Source organism: Harmonia axyridis, chromosome 1 (genome assembly GCF_914767665.1).
Source record: "Harmonia axyridis chromosome 1, icHarAxyr1.1, whole genome shotgun sequence".
Taxonomy (NCBI): Eukaryota; Metazoa; Arthropoda; class Insecta; order Coleoptera; family Coccinellidae; genus Harmonia; species Harmonia axyridis.
The window spans coordinates 39,638,270-39,660,898 of NC_059501.1; the positions used below are offsets into that span (position 1 = coordinate 39,638,270).

The window sequence follows — 22,629 nt, forward strand, 5'->3', positions numbered from 1 at the left end:
CACCCTCAATTATTCAACAGCGAATCAGAATTTGTTAAAACACTCAGAAAGGTCGATTTTTGATGACAGAGGGAAATGATCTAGGACAAAACTTGTTTCTATTAGCAACCCCTTGGAGAGGGTTGCAACCCCATCAGGAAATTTAATAGGAAAAGTGGTAGTTTTGTAGCACAAATGTATTCAAATTTGTATGAACTTGCAGTTTGTGTTCTAATAAAGTGAATATTGATAAAGTTACAGGGTGTTTTTATGGAATTAGGGTACCGATGAAACTAAATGAAATAGAGATGTTCTAATTGATTGTATAATTTCTAGTGAAAGAAAAATATATTTAACAAACAGTATCAGTAAAAATTTACCCCAAATGCTCAAAGTGCTCGCCATTAGATTGCATGCAGCGATACAATCGTTCTTCAAGATTATTTTTCCGTCACAATATTCCGCCACAATTCGTGCTCTAAGGACGTCTGAATCTGCAACTCTTGTTTTATAAACTTGTGATTTCTAGTGGCCTCAGAAAAAAATCAAGCGGTTCTGGCGATCGCGCAGGCCACTCCACTGGACCCCTTCAGCCTATCCAACGTTCAGGAAACCTACCATTCAGGTACTGTCTCACCTGAGCTGCAAAGTGCGGCGGATCTCCATCCTGCTGAAAGCGTAACTCCTCTTCTAAAAGGTTTTCATCTGTCTCCAAAGCTTCGGTGATTAGAAGATCAATTACGTTTTCGGGAAAAATCCAGATACACATCACCAGTGACATTTCCAGGAATGAACACAGGACCAATCAAGTGATCTCCCAAAATACCCATCCAGACGTTTAGTTTTTGTGGGAGTTGAGAATGTTGCTCCCCAAAGAGGTGAGGATTTTCATCGGACCAAAACCTACAATTATGTTTGTTGACGTTTCCGATGAGGAAAAAGGTGCATTCATCCGAAAAGCACACGTTGTACGAAAAGGATTCGCAATAATTTCTTGTGGAATTATTTGGCAAAATTCCATTCTCTGATCACCATCATCTTCGTTCAGTTCATGAACAAATGTCATATTATAAGGATGGAACTTAGCCAGCTTCAATATTCTGTGGTCGTTGTTGGTAACTGCATATAAGGGAACAATAATCACTTTATTGTTTGAAAATTTTATATTGATTTTTGTCTATGGAAACCTCATTTAAAATAAATATTTTTATCCCCATATGTAAATTTTTCAGAATTTGAAATTTTAATAAAGTAAGCTTCAATCTTTTCAATATATTGATGTGTTTCAATAACAAATATTTAGCAACCACTTTGAAAATCTAGTGTCAGCGAGAAAAAATAAATTCTAAGGAATGACGTGTTCTGAACATAATGAACTGTTGTGAGAAAATTTCATGAATGTTTAATTTTTCTGCTGTTTGTATGAAAATGCCCAGGAGCTTTAGGTAGTATCATTCTATTCTATTATTGATAGATTGATATGTAATAAGTGATATAATGAATTGACTGATTATTTACCAATTTTTACACCTGAATTTGTATTTCACGATAATAAAACAAACATAATTAACAAAATCTTTTATTAACATATATTACAATATATTCCATGACATACTGTACCTATTTCTCTACCTATAATTTAAATTTTCAAATGGCAGGTGTTGCATGATGAGGGTCCTCCGAAATTCATGGCAAAAATGTGATGAACATTATCAAATAAATCAGACAATAAATTAAGAAACAAATTCTATCTAAAACCTTTGCTAAAACCAGCCAATCTTTATTTTCAGTAGAAGTGTTTGTATTGTTGATGATGTTTATTTCATCTTCTTGACTCTTCAAAGGAGAAATACCCTGAAAGTATGAATGATTGAAATAAATGTTATAGAATTTTTATACCCTGTTCATGAATTGTATGATTCATTCATAATATTATTTGAATTTATTTCAAATCGATTATTCCAAGTATCTATTATCTTTTAAAAAACAATTTAACTCGACCTGAAATGTTTTCAGTTTTTGAAATATGTAGCCAAAAACCTCAAATCTCAACTATATGTTTGATTTTTCCTCTTGAAATATAGATATTATTGAGAGATTTCAAGAAAAAAATCAAACATAGTTAAAATTTAGGATATTTGGCATTATAACATTAAATGTTATGAAATAAATATCAATTGAAAACAATTCAGTGAATATCTCAAGTTTCCCAGAAATGTCTTTTTTTTTAATGTTGAATTTTTTGGTTTCAGAATTAATGAATTTTGCTATCGTACTAGAAAGTAGAAGCAACTGATTATGGTCTATTATTTTCAATAATATAGCTCTCTAATCGTTCGAGGAAAAACAATTTCAACTCTCCTGGAAGTACAATGTGAAGAATACAAATATCGAACAAAGAAATTCGTCTCTTCGCTGTCCACAGCTTTTGTTGGAAAATCAGTTAATATAAAGCATCGATTCTACAAGCTTGAGATCATTGATTTCAAAAGTAATATTAAAGGAATTTTGAAAAATTCATATCTCCAAAAATTATCTTAATGAACAAACGAAATTCCGCATGTTTTTTCCCTATTGAATCAAATACAATATTTGTCACCGCAAAATTATATATTCAACAGTACCTACCGGTTTTTGAATATTTCTTTCTGTGTTTTGTATTTTTTCTCGAAAATATAGTTTTTAATTGGACAAATCGTTTTTTGAAATTTCAAAAAATATCGAAAGCTCATATGTCTACAGGAATTATTATTTTTTCGAACATGCGTTTCAAGAAGGAAAAATGGTGAATACAATACCTATTTATGAGAGTTGAAATATTTTATTCGAATTTCCGAACTAATGACAATGGGTTCAAATTTCTCCTCTTCATTTTCAATAAAATTTCTTAAATCGATATTCATCATATCATTTTTTCCATAAGTTTTGAGAAATTAAGCTATAAAGGAGCAATTCATAAACCGTATTGTATAATTTGATGTATTTTCACGAATATTCCAAAAGGAATAAAATTTACCTTGAGAGAATAGTCATTCAACAGAATGATCTCTCCAGCTTTACATCCAGTGAGAAATGAAACTACTGAAGAAACCCAACCTGGTGCTTTCGGATTTCCTTCAATAAGATTTTTCAGAATAACAGTTAGCACTATGGTGAAGCAACATAATAGAAGGGAATCCCTTGCATATGAAACTGAAAAAGATATTTGTTAGGTACTTCTATGTGTTATTCATGTAGGTAATTTCAGTATACCTAAAATAGATGACCTAATGAAATTTGGTTTTAGTATGATAATTGCATTTCGAATAAATTTAAATTAATCTCAGATTCAAATAAATCATCTGAACAATGCAGTTGGTTCTGAAATCTTCTCATTTTCCGCTTTATATCCACAGTGTTCACATTTGCAAATTCAACCACAGAATTAATTTTCTCTAATTCTGTTGTTATTCCGTTCATTCTTCCACATCTTGTAGAACAAAATCGTGCGAGAATATATCAGAAACGCACAGTTTTCATGGTTATATTTTATTATTCTATGTTGGCACTCCGAACTTTCCGCCACGGCTTTATCTGTCAATTCATCAATTTGCCTTAAAGAAATCAGTTCTGCCAACCAACATTTTTCAATGCAAAAATCACTAAATTATATTTATGGAAATATTTCATTAATTTCAATGAGAATGCAATGAATTAGAGAAAATAATGTATAATACTCGTACAGAAGGCTCATTCTACCACTCGTTCATTCCAAAACTCGCCACTTCGTGGCTCGTTTTTGAATTTTGAACTCGTGGAAGAATATCAATGCCTTCTGCACTTGTATTATAAATAACTATTCTTCGCGAATTAGAAGCATAACCCTCCTCTCTTTGTTAACATCAGAAATAATTCATGATTATTACATTTTAATGGTCATAAGCGGCAAATATTGATCCATAACCAATTTTGATGATACGATCATTTATAAAAATGTTGGATACATTGAAAATTGAAGTTATATGAGATTATTTCAGTTTTTGCGCGCTAGTTCCAAGGAATCAGGAAACAGCAGGCTTCCAGTTTGCACAAAAGTCTGTACTTTTCGAATTTTGAGAATAGAGTGCTCTCAAGTGATTGAGTTCGACTCACTGATGGATTCGAAGTCAATATCATTCAGTCGCTGAGTTCACGATAACTCTGAAATTTTTCAGGTATGCTAGCAGTGGCATGCCAAAGCCAATCAGAACAGCACGACGAGAGCTCTAGATAGACAAACGTCAGCCTGTCTTTGTATTTCTCGGGCTATGAGAACGTGCTCAACTAGGACATCATTAAATATCTCATATTTTAATCTTGTGATAGATAGATTAGCCCAGGAGGCCATTGTAATGTTATCTAGGGAAGTAACCAGGGAGGAATTAAAAATTGGAGAGGCTGAAGGACCGCTGCCATGAGCGGCATACTGGACATTTTGCCGAGACGCCAAATTGTAGAGGCGCAAAGTCAGTTGCAGAACTACCTCACCTTTTTACTATAGACTTATAAAGAGAGCGTCGTACTTTTGAACAATGCTGGACGTTTTTTGATGGAATTGATAAAACGTCGTTTGATAAATTTGACCATGTGATTTTAGGTGAAAAAATACGAAGAATAACGGAAGCTCCTCTGAAGAATATTCATATAAATTAGATAAAACAGGGCGATGAAATTTCATTTTGCCGTGGCGCTAAAATGTCTGGCGGTGGCCCTGGAGGATGGTCCTCTCTGACCAACTACATTCCATCAACAGTTCTTCCTAGTGACGAGATGATAAAGAAAACTAGCAATGAAAGGCAATTCTGGCAGTGCGGCTGTAATCAAATATCATCGATTCTAAGATGGTTTTAGACTGCAGAAGGAACCTTAATGAAATATGCAAGATAATAAAAAAGTCTGAGGCTATTACACTTGCCAGAAAAGGAGTACAAACTCCTTTCATTGGCCCAGAACTTTTCTGTGGTAGAGATAAATGTACCTAGAACTACAAGAAAGAGATTCAGGAAAAAAAAACCAAAAGAGAAACACTCTGGCGTAATCTTCATTAGTTAGATCACTCCAAAAATTTCTTCGAAACTTTAACACTCAAGTATTAGAAACAAGAACTACATCTCCTCACTGGAGCATCGACGCTTCAAGAAGCACCCCATGAGAATGAGTCTAGCAGAAAACGACGAGTTCGGATTCTGCAGGGAGAAGAAAATACTCTGGACAAGAGGCTTGTAGAAGTGGAGAAGTAATCTCCATGAAGCCATACCACCGTACACTAGAGTTCTAGAGATACTAGAACTCTGGAACTGGACGTCGACTAATGTCGGTGGCACAATGGACCAAAAGGTCGAAGTGCAATGAAATCTCCTTTAAATCTAAATCTGAAATGTTAATTTGGACGGATCTATCGTAACTCAAATATTTACTTTTATATTTTCAATATCCTCCTTGAATTTTTTCTGTTAGTGGTGATCCCATACACATGAATTTCTTCATGAAGCTTGTAATTGTTATGTTATATCTAAATGCGAGATTTCTGAATTAGTATTTTCGAAATTATCAGAAAGACAAAATTTCTAACGTTCATATTCTTCAGGTGGGGACGTTAACGTAGAAGAGCCTGGATAGATCACGTGGGCAGAATGATAAGAGGAAGACTGGTAAAAATTGCTAGAGATGATGTACCACAGACACGACGCCCCTTGGAAGACCTCCAAAGAGATGGAAAGAATCGTGGTCTTCAATATCTCAGGAGAACTGATAGTTGGAAAATACAGGCCTAAGGCCTACAATACATGGAAGAAGAAGATATTCACGATATCCCAACTTACACTGAAAACTTCTTGGATATTCCTCTCGAGAGTTATCGTGTTTACAGCAGGACCGGGCCGGACGTAGGGGAAATGTGTCTGAGATGGCATACTTTTTGAACTGGGTTTATACCTATTAATATAAATATCTTAAAAATGATAGGACCAGGCGAAATTATAGTGCAATGTATAATCTATTCAATGGTTCATTCAAAATTGAATATATTTACAAAATGAAATTGTAAAATAACAATCAAACAAGGTCTTCATATGCCATCTCACCTTCAACACTGTGGATGAGATGGCATACTGACATGATAAATTATGACCTAGGTACATACTTCGCAAATACATTTTTTTATTTTTTTTTTGTCAACTCCTTCACATTCTGCATGACACCACTGGTCACATCCATTGCATTTGAGCCATATTTCTTTGAAACGAGATCAAGAAAACATGTCATTGCAGTATATACATGCAATGTCGTCATTTTCATCGCCATTCCCATTGAAAAGATCTTCAATGTCCATTGTCCATTAATTCATTTTTCATATTTTTCCTTGGGAAAATGATAGCTGGTGGAATGTAAGTCCCAACGGCATTCATACCGCAGACCACAGTGAAATGATGTCCTCTTTCAGCACTAGTCAGGACTCCCACCTGTTTTCGGCCGCGTATGGCAAAAATTTCAGTATTTTTCGAAGGTACTGTTGAAAATCCTGATCCGTCGACATTCCATATGTCGTTAGACTTCAAATGATGCTTAATACAACAGAAAGAAGGGCAAAATATTTTTGAATCTTCTGCTTGTTGAAAGCACTAGCTCTAGCGAATGAAGTTGATTCTGGAGTTCGAAGGCTTATACTAGGATTTCTATCCCGGAATTCTTTTAGCCAATCCCATCCTGCCATTTTTTTGACATGGGAAAATCTGGGGGAATTTTCTTTGCTTCCGCCATTTCATGAGCAAGCTTTCTGACGTTGGTTGTTGTAAAACCAAAAAATCGTATTTCTAAATTTTTTAAATGCTCAACAATTTCCCTTTCTAAGGTTTCATCGGAAGTAACTTTATGACCCCCCATGTAATTTTTCCTCTACCCTTCACTTTTAATTGCACGTCGCCTTAATGTGCTAGGCACATTGAACGTCTTTGAGGCTATCAACCAGCCCATTTTTTTTCCTGAACTGCCTTTATCGCTTCCTTCATATTCTCTTCGCTCCAGGAATGTCTTGTTGATTTTCGTGGATAACGCCCTATTCCTTGAAAAATCATAATCAAATTTTCTACTCGAAAAGGAAACTTAACAAAGTGCCTGGGTGAAATGGCATATCTACGCCATCTCATCAGCATATCACGTATGCCAACTCACCCAGAAGCAAACACCAGCACTTTTTTCTTTCTTAATAACAATGGTGGATACTAAGATGAAAAAAAAATTATTCTGAAACTAAAGTGTATGCAGAAATAATAGAAAATATTTGCACTCACCGATATACCTGTTTCTTTCAAATATTCACCGAAAACTCTAGCTGTTGTAAATTTTCAGCCGACTCGATAAACTTTCCTCGCATGCGCTGACCAAATACTACTGCAGAATTTATTAGAACTCACGCAGACGTTTAACTACGTCTTATTCTATAGTATGCGCATTGAACTGGCGCCTAGTTCTGAATGTCAACCGAGAAACACGTTGTATGCCATCTCATCAGCTATGCCGTCTCAGACACATTTCCCCTACCGAATTGAATTGGAACACGAATTCGTCATCAGGTTGTCGAACCATAGTATAAGGTATACTATGGTCGAACCTATATTGTTGGAGACCAATTCCAGGTTAACATTCGAAAAATACAGACATCGCGACGAAATTTGCAATAGGTAGATATAATTATAATAATAATATTATAATTATTATATATTATTATTATATATATATAAAATTATTATAATAATATTATTATAATTATATTATAATAATATAATTGACAAAAATAAAACTAACCTAAATATGGTACGGTCTTTCCATGGGTTGGGATCATCCAAGAAACGTACTGTAGGTGTAGAAAATGAGAAATTAAGTTGACGAAACAAAGATTCATTCTTTCTTGTTTAACGGGTGGAATCCAAAGCGATGTGAGAGACATTACTAGGAGTACTGAAAAAAAAATACAATGATTATTTCAATTCACCTATAAGATAATAAATAAAAATAAAGTATTAATCTCTGCTCTCTGCCCTAACCACAGCCTAAAATTTCGGTTGAATTTATCTATTATAATCATAATAAATTCAATATTGAAAAAAACACCAACGTTTTGAAAGTTTTGTATATAAAAATTATTGATATTAATTTGAATGAAGTACGTTTTCGGCGCTACTAGCAGTTTTTATGAATTGGTTTTTACAAATCAAAGGAACACGCACCGCATCAAAGGGAAATAGGATTTCAGTGAATTTGCTTGAATTTTTTTCTTAATTCATTTCCGTTTTAAATCCAACCGTAAAAATAACTCTTCTAGAAAATTCCAAATAGCCATTTTAAAGGAACTTTTTCGAATATAAAAACCTTATCGAGTATACACCGATTGTTCATATAGCTTATTAAAGTCCACTATAGAGCAAAATTATTCCGGCACGCACAAAAGATGTACAGGGTGAGTCCGAAAGTATCAAATTCTTCAGCGATTCCAAAAAAAATGAGCAGTGGAAGTTCTTTAATTTTCAAATATTTTGTGGGATATCAATATAAATTGCTAATGATGATGATGAAATCTCCTGAATTAAACTGTATTAGTATGTCAAATTCTAGAAGGGCCAGCAAAATTTTAAGGGGGTGCCGGGTCATTTAGGGGGGTAACCTTCCCCAAGTTCCCACCCCCTGGATCCGCGTTTGGGAGTAACTAATATTACCCCTAAAAGCTAGTTGTCACCATTTTCTTGGACTATTCTAATTGCCGAATGCAACAAATTGTCAACAAATAAGTCATAACCAAAAAATTACTATTTATTTGAATCGAATCTTCATTTATCTCTTGGACTAAATATAGAAATATAATTTTCATATTATAAGATAAGACTATTAAGAAATCTTCTGTGAAAAATAGTTCTTGTTGGATAGTAGGGGGATAGTGGAGGGTTGATACAAGGGGAGGTTTGATACACGTTCAAATTTCCCGCCTCGGTTCTTCGAAGAAGGTGTAATCGCGTGCAGTGTTTCAATGAGTGTGGAAGTAGTGTCAGTTGAAATATAGCAACGATCGCGTCACGAATAAGAGTTTTTAAGCTTAAAGTGTGTTTTTTACATATTCGATGTAAGAATTTGCGCTTCATCTCTTTATCAACAAAAACTAACTAAATTCTGCACTTTATTCTTTGCGCATTTCATTTAGAGAGGTTTGATACAGTAAATCTCACCTCAAAAGAAATGTTTTAACCAGAAATGCAAAAACAAAAAAAAGTGTGTTAATGACTTGGATCCTGAGGACGAAAATGAAAAAGATCCATTTTCTGATGAATGCCGAAAATAATGAATTGCAGTAGATGCAGGCTGGATCGTCATCTTCATTAGAAAATGGAGTGCCGTTCAGCCTGTGCAAGTGTCAGTAGTAAAATAACAATGTTTACTTGCGAATTATGTAGGAATTAGGTAGTGTTAAGATAATAAAAGATTGATTTCTCAGTATTGCTTGTACCTTATTTCTCATCGTATAAAACCTACCTTTTAGTGTATCAAGACTCCCATGTATAGGGAGGTTTGAGACACTTTGCATCGACAATTTCAAGAACTCTTAATCAAGGTTGAAATTCTCATTTTAAATTATTAAATATTGCTGAACGTTTGAGCGAAGTCTTTTAATTTCACTCTGACATGGATTGGTAAATGTTAAACACAAATTTTTCATTAAAAATTTTGCAAAAAATGTATCAACTCTCCCCTAGTCAAAATTGAGATTTGAAAACTCAATTGGTTCATTTCATTCGTTGCTATTGTTAAAAAGTTTGCTCACCTACTGCTGGAATGATGACTGTGGAGGCATGGTTAGGAGAAATTCGGTCAATAACCAGAGTGTATTCCAGTGAGGGAAAAGTGTTGTTCGGACAGCATTTGTATTTTCCATCAGATTTCTTTGCGCTAATGGAAGCTAATTCCCAGTTTCCGTTCTGTTGAATATCTTCCATAGTAAAAGCTGGCTTTGCAAGTAAAAGATTCAACTCTTCTCCAGTGTGTATCCATGAGCCAAATCGAAGTGAGCATGTTTGGCTATCGTAAGGAAACTTCGAAAGGTCAGGTATGCATAAAGCCTCATGTCTCGCAGTTGGTACGCATGCCACCGAACCTTTGTAGTCAAGAATGCAAGTTATTTCATCAATTATTGCAGAATCTCCGCTCTGATCAGCTCTAGAAAATTAATCTTCTTTATTTTATGAAATGAAAATATACTGAGTGATATATAGGCCATGCTAGGTTGCGACACCTATAGAAAGAATGGTTTCCTCAGCTACATAATTACTATACATTTGAAACATGTTGCTCATATCAATAATCAAAAATTCCTCTCCAATAGTTTGACAATAACAAAGTTTTCAATATACAGATTTAAGTATAGAACCCTTAATAGGTATATCTCTAAATCAGATAGCACGATATTTATAGCTTTTGGTGTGCAAAGATCTTATATGGCCGTTATTATAATGGTATTAACATTGTTGTCAGATCTTTTTTATTATAAAAAAATAATGAACTTTGTCATTTCAAATGGACCATCCTATTTATTTTTTGTCTTTTGAAATCCTCAATCATTAGTTCCCGTTTTATTTCTAGTGAACTGAACTTACTTGTTATAGAGTGATAAATCAGGCACCCACATTTCATCGTTCTTTATATGTATTTGTTTTATTCCATCAAAATCCTTTGGTTCCCATTTCAAATGTTCATCCTTCCAAAACTATAAATATTTAAAAATATGATGATGATTAACCAAGGACCAAGGGCGGATATAGCTCTTTTTCTTAGGGGGGGGGGGGCGGGTAGGTTGGAGTTGTGTGTTAGTAACGATTCAAAACCAATAATTCGCAATATTTGGGAAATTACCAATTTGAAATTATTGCATGAAATATTTTATGTGCAAAGTTGGGTAACTTTTTTTAGGGTTTCGATATTCATGGGAGGGTAATTACTCTCATGCCACCTGCTAAATCTATAGCAGGTACCACAAAACTACGAGATACCAAATTTCCTAAACTACCAGTGGTTCACCAAAAAATAGTTCTAGAGGAAAGAAGCGGGCACATTTTTCAGAAAAAATATCACCCTCTAGATTTGCATTCAAAATTAGCATATCAAACGATGAAAACTTTAAATTGGAATATCTACGGCAATTCAAATTAAATATCCTGTGAAGAGAAGGCTATGAGATAAAAACTTGAACTTTAATATCTGCATCCCAAAAACAAAGCGTTTGCGGACTCATGTTATGGGACTTTTTTCTGAAAATGATCCGGGAAATCTGTCATTTTCATTCGTACCTCCAATTTAGAAACACCTGGTAGATAAAGTCAATTCAAAACTGATGTCTTCACAAATAAATCGTAATTTGAATGAAACTGAATAACATCAGAGCCCGGACAATTTTTCGATGCAAATTACTCAGTTCAACACAGTATTGAAATTTTGTGACGAGAATGATACAAAAAATTAAAACATTGGGTAAGTGTATACAGATGACGAATGCAAAAATCACAAATGGCAAATAAGAGGCGACGCCGACAAAGCGGTTCAATGTCTTCAACAATAAATTTTCTCTGACATAGTAGCAGAGTGAAAAATTAATTATAAATTTGTTGAGCCCCTAAAAACCTTTGTTTAATATTGAGTTTTATGTTTCATTCTGCAATGTCTTTCAAACCCAACAAATGATCTACATGTTCTATTGTGTATTCTTTTTTTCCATTTATCAAATAATTCCTGTTTCAAAAGTTTCAAGGACTCAAAATTCACCAACTCACTAGTGCCATCCAGGTGTCCACTGATAATGTTGCTGTCGTTTCGTCCTGTAATTTATAACATTGAATTAAACTGCTGTTCGAATCAATTCATTTTTGATATGTTACTAAAATTCTAGCCTCAAATGCTGTTACTACAATTATTAGTTTGTTCAGTGATTGTTTTGTGTAATTTCCTTTTCAACTGTAATTATGCATTAACAAGACAAATTCGCGCGTTATATTTGACAGAGAATAGCGAAAGCTCTGTAAATATGAAAAATGTTGTTTTATACTTGAAAATAGCTATAATGAATAAATAGGATACTTACATAACTGAAATATTTCATTATCATCTTAACAGTCAAGTTGGTGCTGATGTTATGATTTTTGACAGGACGCAAATCATATCCTGAATAATCGCAAAAGAGGTGATCCCTGAGTTTCTGTTCTGGAAGATCTTTTCTTGTAATTTTGCATTCATCATCATCAATAACGGATGCATATGCTGTAAAGAAAAATTTAATGTAAACTAAAATTGTCATTCTTCACAAAAAGAATTTATCATGTATTTCAATTTTAATTGAGTTTTTCTTGGCAAATTTAAGAGCTAGGTATATACCGCACTGTTGCAGACTTTCTACTTGAAAAATTGTAACAGAATTGACAAGAAGTCAGATTCTTTTTACCGCTCTTTCATTTATTCACTATTAGCGCTCTTGAAGGCCAAAAAATACTATATGTGTATATGTGGTCTCCAAGGGCATAATTGAAGTATGAATTTCACTGCAACCTACGCTAAAGGATTATATCAATCTAGCTATTATCAATTATAATATGTTCTTATCGGATCATTTCAATTTTGGTTTTTTACTGCTGCAAAAACGGTAAAAGATTACGCCTTTCATATTAACAACCTATGACAAGTCTAGATCAATAGATCGCTGGTTCAACAAGAAGTCGATATAGCTACTTAATCTATTTCAAATTATAGGTTCAAAGATGGCAACGAAACTGAATTTGAAAAATGATTCTCACTAGAAGAGTACGTTTCTGACATCGAAATGGAAAAAACCATATCGGATAATAAAAAGAAGAATCGACAACTGCTTGAGGAGATCAAACGACTCAAGGGACATATGGATGCTCTTGACAGCAAACATATATCGGGTGTCCCAAACTGGCCTATTAGACGTTTCTGGAAAACTAATCATAATTTTGAGCTGAAAATTTGCATATTGGGGTTTGAGACAATGATCTTTCTCCCTAAATTATTTTTAGATCTCTACAACTTCCGGTTATACCGGAAACAGACTACTACTTACTTATTTCAAATAAGTATATTATTGCATCATTAGATGGCTTTTTTTATGGCAATTTTGGCAATATGCCATACCTTGGGTAGAAATTCAACGGTTCATGAGTTATTGGGATTCATATGAAAAAAAAGGTGGCGATGAGGACTCACATTTTTTGAATATTGCAGCAGAAAAAGCCTTTTTCGAAAAAAATTTGTTTTGTTTCGTTTACGCAAATACGTAGTATTATAAGACTGTTTTCGGCTTGGACCAAAAATGTACAGGGTGTTTATAAGAGGATCATGAACTTGGACAACTCAAATTCATCAAAACTCAAGATTTTCAAATTAGAACCTATATTTTTTATTATTTCAGTCGATTCTACGTACAAAAATAGTGGGGGTTACTTCGGCAAACCCTATACCTAAAATGAATACTTCAAGAGTTATCGGGGAAGAACTTCAAATGAGGAAAAACCGCTATTTATAACTGTGGGAATAACTGTTTGTTACTTCCGTAAAACACAGAAAGAAAATAAAATTCGATGTTTCCATAACTAAATTTGACATATCAAGAGTTGTAATGAATTATTCGTGATCGAAAATTGTATTGGTTTATGGATTTCTCAACAATACCAACGAAAAATTAATTAAAATTCATGAAATGTAACATTTAGTTATCCAAACATCGAATTTTATTTTCTTTCTGTGTTTTACGGAAGTAACAGACAGTTATTCCCACAGTTATAAATAGCGGTTTTTCCTCTTTTGAAGTTCTTCCCCGATAACTCTTGAAGTATTCATTTTAGGTATAGGGTTTGCTGAAGTAACAACCACTATTTTTGTACGTAGAATCGACTGAAATAATGAAAAATATGGGTTCTAATTTGAAAATCTTGAGTTTTGATGAATTTGAGTTGTCCAAGTTCATGATCCTCTTATAAACACCCTGTACATTTTTGGTCCAAGCCGAAAACAGTCTTATAATACTACGTATTTGCGTAAACGAAACAAAACAATTTTTTTTCGAAAAAGGCTTTTTCTGCAGAAATATTCAAAAAAATGTGAGTCCTCATCGCCACCTTTTTTTTCATAAGAATCCCAATAACTCATGAACCGTTGAATTTTTACCCAAGGTATGGCATATTGCCGAAATTGCCATCAAAAAAGCTATCTAATGATGCAATAATATACTTATTTGAAATAAGGAAGTAGTAGTCTGTTTCCGGTATAACCGGAAGTTAGAGATCTGAAAATATTTTAGAGAAGAAAGATATTTTAGAGGAGAAAGATCATTGTCTCAAACCTCAATATGCAAATTTTCAGCTCAAAATTATGATTAGTTTTCCAGAAACGTCTAATAGGCCATCGAGTTTGGGACACCCGATATATATTGCTGAAAGAATTCCAGAGCTTAACAAAAACTTCAAGTTCTGACAAAAGAATAAGTGACGACAAAGTGATTAATCTTTTGACTCGGAAGGTATTACTTCCCAGCAAACACGTTACATCACTTGGCAGTTTCGCGAAGTCTCAAATTGCACATTGACAGATATCTTCATTGCGATTACGCATACTTGTTCTAAACATATTTATTTTGCGACATTGCTTTGTTAACAACAATTCGAAGATGCAGTGATAATAATTTGAGGATATTAATAAATAACCACAATGCCATCCCCATAGAAAGTGGTAAATTAGTAGTTAAAAAGTTTACCATCGAGCGACTTCGCAACGAAGTCTTTTTGAGAACTACACAATGTTAACATGAATTGGATGATATTTCAAATCCTTTTTGAGTGGATCACTTTATGTTCCCAATGTGGCTGTTTATTCTGGTGAATGTAATAGTATCACTTTGCAGATTATTATTTTCAATTATCCATCTGTGGCACTGAAATATCCAGCCCTCAAAGAGTCCGACGAATATTTATTTATTCTCCTTCATCTGGATGTAATAAACAAAAACAAACGATTCAGAGCAATCCGAGAGGTCGTCGGTGAAACCAGAACGTGATCCTAATAGAAGCATTTTTGCAACAAAATACAGATTACGTATTCACTTGGTCCGTTTTCTGGCTGATCGAGCGATATTTCGAAAACTACAATAGCTATAGGCTTCCCGTTTTTTCAGTTTTATTTGTGCGTTGGTGTCTGCCATGTGGCTGGTGATATAGCTATATCACCAAAAAACCAATAAATTAAAATATATATAGTATTTTTTTATAAGTGGTCAAATGAAGACCGGCTCTGTTTGTTAATTTTATTATTTTATGAGAGATAATTTCACTTTTTTGTGACGTTTGTTTTTTATATTAGATTGAATAATTATTTATTATATGGATGTTTCATTACTTCATTTCCCATTTCCAAATTGTATGTACAAATTTCTACAGGATTACTTTTGTGATATTCATAAATAGTCCCTTTGGCACTATACAGTGTGTTTCCAAATTGTATGTATGACTTTGTACAAGATATTCTACACATTAAATAAATGATATTCTATATAGGAATCCTTGTCCGAATTTGAACAATACAAGGCATTTGACCTATATTAAATATCATTTATTCAATGGGTAGAATATCTTGTACAAAGTCATACATACAATTTGGAAACACACTGTATAGTGCCAAAGGGACTTTTTTATGAATATCACCATTGTTTAAGGAGAAGATAGTTAGTTACTTCGGTTCAAATATCATTGGAGGAAATTGGGCAATATCGTTAGAGGGCGCCACTCCGGAAGAGGCCCAACATGATGGGTTGCCTATGTGCAATGTTGAAAATTCAGACGAGTATTGATTTTTGGGTATGGTGAACAACAGATGTCTCTAGTGCGTTTCTTGTTCAATCTTTATTCATCTTTCTGTCGTCGAGCAGGCATCGGAAGAAATTCTCTTGGCCGCAATACATTTTTATTACCCTTGCCGCATGCCGGCTAGCTGCATGAAAAAGGGTAGAGCCTCAGAGTAAGAAGTAAACTGTTTACTTCTTACTCTGAGGGTAGAGCTATTGTTCGAATCGTATTTTTGGTCATAATATTGTTTTAAAAGCTTCGTCGCCCTACCTTCAGACTGAAATAAAAAAAAAATTTGGCACGGGAAAAAAATTAGACATTCTATCTCTGTTGACAGGTAACAAAATATAACTTTCTCGAAATTACTTTTTTTCCCGGGAAAAAAGTGAGTCTAAAGATTATACATATATCCGGGAAAAAAGTATAGTCACTTTTTTGCCGGATAAATTTCGTGAAAACGCCGATCTGAGAGGGGAAACTTATATGGAATTTTATAATTTTATTTTTCATGAAAAATCTCTTCTCCTTAAACAATGATATCACAAAAGTAATGTTTTGTGGGGATTACAGATTCCTGCGTTACGGTCATGGTGGCGCTGCCAACCAGGTTAACGCTTCCCCCAACAGAGGGCGCAACAATCTACTTAAGCCTCGAAGTAAGCATCTTAAACGGATATAAGCCGAGGAATCCCAGTCAAATAGCAACCTAAATCGTGTAGCATTTTGTGTCTTGTATTATATCTGTACTATATTTCATTTTTACTGTTTTATTTTATAACCGTCTAACTAGGAGTAGGCAGATAAAGGCCTAGTTAGAAAACCATTTATTTTTCCCGCTAACTAGGAGTAGGCAGATTGAGACCTAGTTAGCGCATGTTCCGTTATAGTTATCCCGAGGTTAATCAGGAGTAGGTAGATTGAGGCCTGATTAAACCCCACCATCGACCAAGTCGTCACGCTGTCCCAAAAGTTTTATTAAGTTCAAAATGTTATCTTATATGGAAGTCAGTATGTGTACTCTATGTGTAGTGAAAAAAAGAATAGAATTGAGAAGTCTAATAATGATATCCTAATGAAATCATAATCGAACTTCCTATTGAAATTGATATAATGTTCTCTATGTGTGGTGAAAAAGGGAATGGAATATAGAGATATCAAAGAGACCTCGCATGAAACGACCCAATGTGGTTATTAAAAAGACATTTATTGACTCAAAAACTTCCATAAAAGTGACAACAAATGGATGTTTTTTTGGGGATATTTTTTCATGTCTCAATTTGAACAACACAACGACTTGAAATGCGTACATGATGTCGCGGACATTTCGCTGCAAATGCGAGCGGGAGGCAATGTTTTTAATACATCGCATGCGAGCTTTTAGTTGCAAAGTTACTTCCATGGTACTTCACAGTTACCTCCCAGTGTTTGCTGGGTTCCGCCATATCATATCATATCAAGAAGTGACCGGAACTGCGATGGATATGTAATGGTTTTTAAGAAATAAACAAATCCACAAAGACTTAGAATGGGAAACTGTCACATATTTTCGAAAGGCCGAGAATATTTTTGAAAAGCAAGTCAACATCCAAATGACGAGTTTGTGGTGGCTTCTGATAAAGCTCCACATAGCAACAATAAACACAGCACTCGATAGCCTAGAGGTTAAGAGTGTGACTCACTCACCGAGATGCGACAAGGTGCCGGGTTCGAGTCCCAGCGGCTCCCGATAATAATAAATTCCCCAAGCGTCTGTGACACGGCACACACAAATATACCAAAGTCACACTGATGAGTCCGGTGTGTGTGCCAGGGACGAAACGCATAAGTAGGCATATGTGAAATCCTACAAGTTAAAAAAACTAGTCAACTCGAAGATTTTATTAGAATGCCAACCTTTCACAAAAGACCCAGAGATCAACTATGAAGGCGGAGAAATTGAGTAAAACTGGAATGCTCATACTAAATCTCATTAAAATCGGATAAGAATTGGAGAAGGCTGGCACAAAGATGTTCGGACACACAACCTAAGACGAAATTAAAGTTGTTCAAGATGGTCTGAAATGTAATTAGCGAGTGAAAATTCTGGAATCGGAGATCAAACACTTTTTGCATCCCAAAAGTGATCACAATACTTTCACTATCTTCGGTAAACTCGAAAGCAATAATAAACTTATACTGCATCAAAATAGTGTTCCCGTATAGATATTGTTATTACTACTGCTCTATATTTATGATGACCCCCATCTCAATCTCTTTATGAGATATCGTGATAGAAAATATACTCAATTCATTTTATATTTGTTTTCACTCCTATTAATCAATATACACTGATAATAATTATTGATTTGATCGTATTTTACTCCATCTTCATCTCTTTTAATTCCAGTTACATACATGTATCGTTAGTGTTGATGACAATTAATTACTACAATTCACCAGAAGATGTTCAAATACATTTTGGTGTTCCTTCTTTTTATCGAAATTATCGTGTCGAGAAGTGCACTTCATGGAAACAATACTATTGAAGAAGTTGCTATTGAAGCAGAAACTACTACCCTCATTTCTGCTGAAAATATAACTAGTCTGAAGAATAAGGAGAACAGTATTGTCATACTTAACAGTACTCAGATATCAAATTCTTCTTATAACGATTTAGAAAATGGAACGTCTGTGCAACATTGTAAGTTAAGTTTTTTCGTTGAAACCATCCTATTTATCTGAAGAACTGTTTTGATAATGATTTTATTGGTATGAGATTATTTTGCATTGTAGTTTTTGAGTAAGGAGAATGAAAAAATAATGATTTTTTTCAATTGAATTTTATCATACAGCTTATGAAGCATTAGGGTTTCAGAATTTCTTCATTTTGAGTATAAGTCAGTTTTCCTAAAACGTTTTAAATGTTTATTATTGAAAATTAATAGATGATATATGATCTGGATGTCATAAATGAAATACTTATAGAGCTTACGACGAGAAAATTCGATTTATGAGTTTTTTGAAGAAGACTACTCTGTCTATTTATTGAATACAAATTTCTAAATGAACCGAGCTATTGGGAAGTAAAGGTACATTTTCACGTGATAATAAGTATCGCAGGAATTATCTCCATATAAACTACTTGGTACCTGATCGTTACTATAGTGGTACTGCGAGTCCTGTCGCAGTCGCACGTTATATCAAGATAGTATAATACTATCGTGATAGTTACTATCACTGCGAGTTTCTACGTAAATTGGCTCACAACAAGTATTGTATCTGTTTGAAATTGAAAGTAACTGGTGTTTTTTAGCTGCATGAGAAGTTTCGATGCTCGTTGTCTATGGTTTGACAGTTGAAAATGTCAAAATGTGTTGATATTTCTGTTGAGTAAGGTTTGCAAATTCATCATGAATCGTTTAACGCCAGAACAATGCTTCCAAAGTGTGGATATTTACTTTGAAAGAAATGAATCTGTTTATGAAGTTCATAGAGCACTTCGTCCATTACGGTCAAAAAAATCGTTCTAGTGGGCAGAACCATAGAAAATTTAAGCAAAATATCGAAAAATCTCCCATATTCTCATTCCAGATCCGACTAGGTTGAAATTTAGTTTATTATTTTGAAAAAATAGCCACTCAAATGCTCATGCCAAATTTCAATAGAACCGTATCATCCAAATCTTTCATCTAAATAAACTAATCAACATTGACATCATATCAAATATTAATATTAATAATAAACGCCTTTATGGGATATATGGATTCTACTCAGGGGCGAAGTCTAGCAATGCTATTCAACTTAATCCCCCGAGTAGAGTAAAACACAATAACACTTTATATGCATATACAGTTCTGTGGTATCCACTGGCGTATAATTGACGAGGGCTCAAAAGCTTCAGACTGAGTGCTCTTATCTAATATTTTAATATTATCAGGTTGAAACAAATTCCATGTAAGAGTTGAAAGTTAGACAATATAAGCGTAATAATTCTTTTTTAATTAATTTAATTCATCGTGATTTTACGTACCATCTAGTACCTCTTTTGTGATTCCAAGGTTATAGGTGCTACAATTGAACACGATAAAACTACTTTTATTTCATGAACGTAAATATCATTATTTTCATTGAAAGATGACATAACTCGATCTCAGCAACATTTAAATGATGTTTGAAAACATGAATTTCTATCACAGCCTTGATTTTAGGCATCAGAATTTTGGCTAGTGAAGAATGAAATAGTTGAAAACAAACTATTCTACTGTAATAAAATCAAATCAAAATTTATTCAATAAATTATAATACAATATTTATCATCAGTGCCATTCTCAAATTCTACTGTAATTACAAGAAATTTATAGATAGTCAATTTTGGAGTTATATTAAAACAGTTAACCTATTTTGGCTCTTTCGGTTCTGTTGAGATTTTTAGCTATTCAGATTCAATATATTTATTATTTTTGTTAATGGAAGAGACTTATCTTTGCACCATGCCTTTCCAGGCATTTATTGGTAGTCAATGTGGGTTTCAATAATTTTTGTAATATATCAATTTCTGTTTGGGGGAATTAAAATTCATTTATATTTTTTCTTAATATAATCGCTTAATTTGAAGCTATTTTACACTGAATTTTATTCATTCGCGTCACGTTATGATACTCATCACACAACTCAAATTTCATTACGTAACACATTTTTTCGGAGAAGAATTCAGATACTAAAAGAACATACCAATTTCCGACACTTCTTCTTTATAAAATGGAAGTGTATTTGAAATAGTCGATTCGATCAAACACATCAAATATCAACCGAAAATTTTACCTTAAAACGCTTCGTTTTCAACCCAACTTGATAAACAAAATAATCTCATACTGATACTACTTTCCGAAACAGCGCTCAAAAAGGATAAGTTTCTTCGCAGAATCACCCTGCATGATGAACAATTCGTGCAACAAGATAATGACACCATTTTTCGATTTTTAAAAAATCAATATAAATAATATATTATTAATGACATCAAGTACTTACCACCAGCAACCAAAGCCCAAAAGAGAAAAACTTTCAAACACATCTCGTAAAGTCTCGCGTAAGTGTAATGATCATATTGGTTATTCCAAAATAATGAAACTCGAAACAACATTGTTTATAACGCCCCTCAATTAATCACAAATCATTTACTCTCATCATCAAATTTCCGTAGAGATGAACACTACTTACTAACTGTGAGGACGTGTGATTCGTATCCGATTGCACCAAGATCAAATAATTTCGTTATGATTATACCTCCGATGGTACCGGCATCCGGTTAATAGTTACTTATAACTAGGAATAATTATTTATGGTAAATGAACATGACCGACTCATATAGTTGCACTGGACGGTGTATCATTTGAATTTTTAAAACTCATGGATTTTCTGAATAGCCTTCAAAATTGGAGGTAGTTTTTTGAGATGTTTTCAACTCAAGAGCAAGGCTTCCTTGCCTGATGTATCAAGATATGAATCAAAATCTCGAAGTCCAAGATCTCATTGTTATTATTATGAATTACCAATAGTTTTAACCTTCCTTGTGAAGGGCGCAAAACTTCTATTAATTAATATGTATTTGATGAAATTGTTAATTACTTCATTTTTGTTCATTTATACATTTAAACTAGGAATTTACCTAAACGGTTTCCCATTCCAATACTGAATTCGGCAAAAATATACAGACTTTATTTTGATTCCATATGTAATAGCATTGATTAAAGATAGCAGTAGTGGATCGTGAGTGAAAGAAGTGAATATTCTGCTTCCCAATCAGACTTCTGTCTGTCAGTTTTCTTGTTAGGTTTATATTCACTTTTGTGTTGTAATTCGTAACCTGCTCATTATTGTGTTTTTTTTTCAGCTCTAGGAACCAGCTTTGAGGTTCTGTGGAACAGAAATCAGAAAGGAATGGTAGCTAATAATTTTGGAGAATGCAAGTACTGCGTTACTTGAATGAAATTTATTTTTTGTAATATATTATAATATTGCGAACATTTAATAGATTGCTGTATTCAGTATCAGGATATTCTATTCTTCTCTTGGTAACGTATTTCCAGTGCAGTTCGAAAATTATATCATAAAGATACGCTAAATTTTAGAAATGCCTTTACCTTTTCAAGAATTTAATAGTTGTAAATTACATACAAATGCTTTATTTTTTCAACTAAATAAACTCGGCCTAATTGAATAGAGCAACATTTTCAAGAGCTTCTGTATAAACGAGAAGAAGTCATTGGACCGTGAACCCTATTTTTTAAAGTCAGATAGCTAAGCAATGAATGTGCAAGATCCAAATACAGGGTTTCCCAAAACTATGGTACCAAATTGAAACAGAAAATTCGCCTCGAAAAATAAATAAGCCTTTCCTAATATTTTTTTTTCTACATTCATGCAAATAGCAAAACTTCATTGAACTATATTTAGTGGAAAAAGAAGTTCTTTATTGCACTAGTGCAATAAAGTTTTTATTGCACTCATCTGTCATTCAACTTCAACGTGCTGTCATCATGACAAACAAATATTTCAGCCTGAAGTAAATAACTATGTACAGTAACCAAGTACTATTACGTTTACAGCAGTAACAAATCAAGAAGTGGATTTGAAAAGAACTTCTCTACGAAATATTTATATTGAAAATTGCACCAATTGTTCATTCACTTTCAACATTGAGGGTAAAAATAAAGTTTGAGTTAAATTGTTCGTAACGTATTAGTTCCTGTTTCAATGCAAATCGATATTAAGA

General features: G+C 33.6%; 2 protein-coding genes across 3 annotated transcripts; one reads left to right on the forward strand and one right to left on the reverse strand.

Moving 5' to 3' along the window:
- Window positions 1-1,544: 1,544 nt before the first annotated feature.
- LOC123671365 (neuronal acetylcholine receptor subunit alpha-3-like) lies at window positions 1,545-21,165 on the reverse strand. 2 transcript variants are annotated; one of them, XM_045605157.1, is made up of 8 exons: window positions 20,886-21,165; window positions 12,113-12,288; window positions 11,805-11,849; window positions 10,635-10,744; window positions 9,806-10,197; window positions 7,801-7,953; window positions 2,996-3,171; window positions 1,545-1,833 (listed from the first exon to the last, which is right to left on the reverse strand). In XM_045605157.1, exons 1-8 carry the CDS (start codon window positions 20,995-20,997, stop codon window positions 1,666-1,668), a joined length of 1,332 nt encoding a protein of 443 aa, XP_045461113.1. In that variant the 5' UTR covers window positions 20,998-21,165; the 3' UTR covers window positions 1,545-1,665. The 2 variants fall into 2 exon arrangements, with proteins under 2 accessions (XP_045461113.1, XP_045461112.1); XM_045605156.1 differs by lacking the exon at window positions 20,886-21,165 and adding an exon at window positions 17,903-18,067.
- LOC123671366 lies at window positions 18,214-21,904 on the forward strand. Its single transcript, XM_045605158.1, has 2 exons — window positions 18,214-18,558; window positions 21,748-21,904. The coding sequence occupies exons 1-2, from the start codon at window positions 18,321-18,323 to the stop codon at window positions 21,837-21,839; spliced, it is 330 nt and encodes a 109-aa protein (XP_045461114.1). The 5' UTR covers window positions 18,214-18,320; the 3' UTR covers window positions 21,840-21,904.
- Window positions 21,905-22,629: the final 725 nt, after the last annotated feature.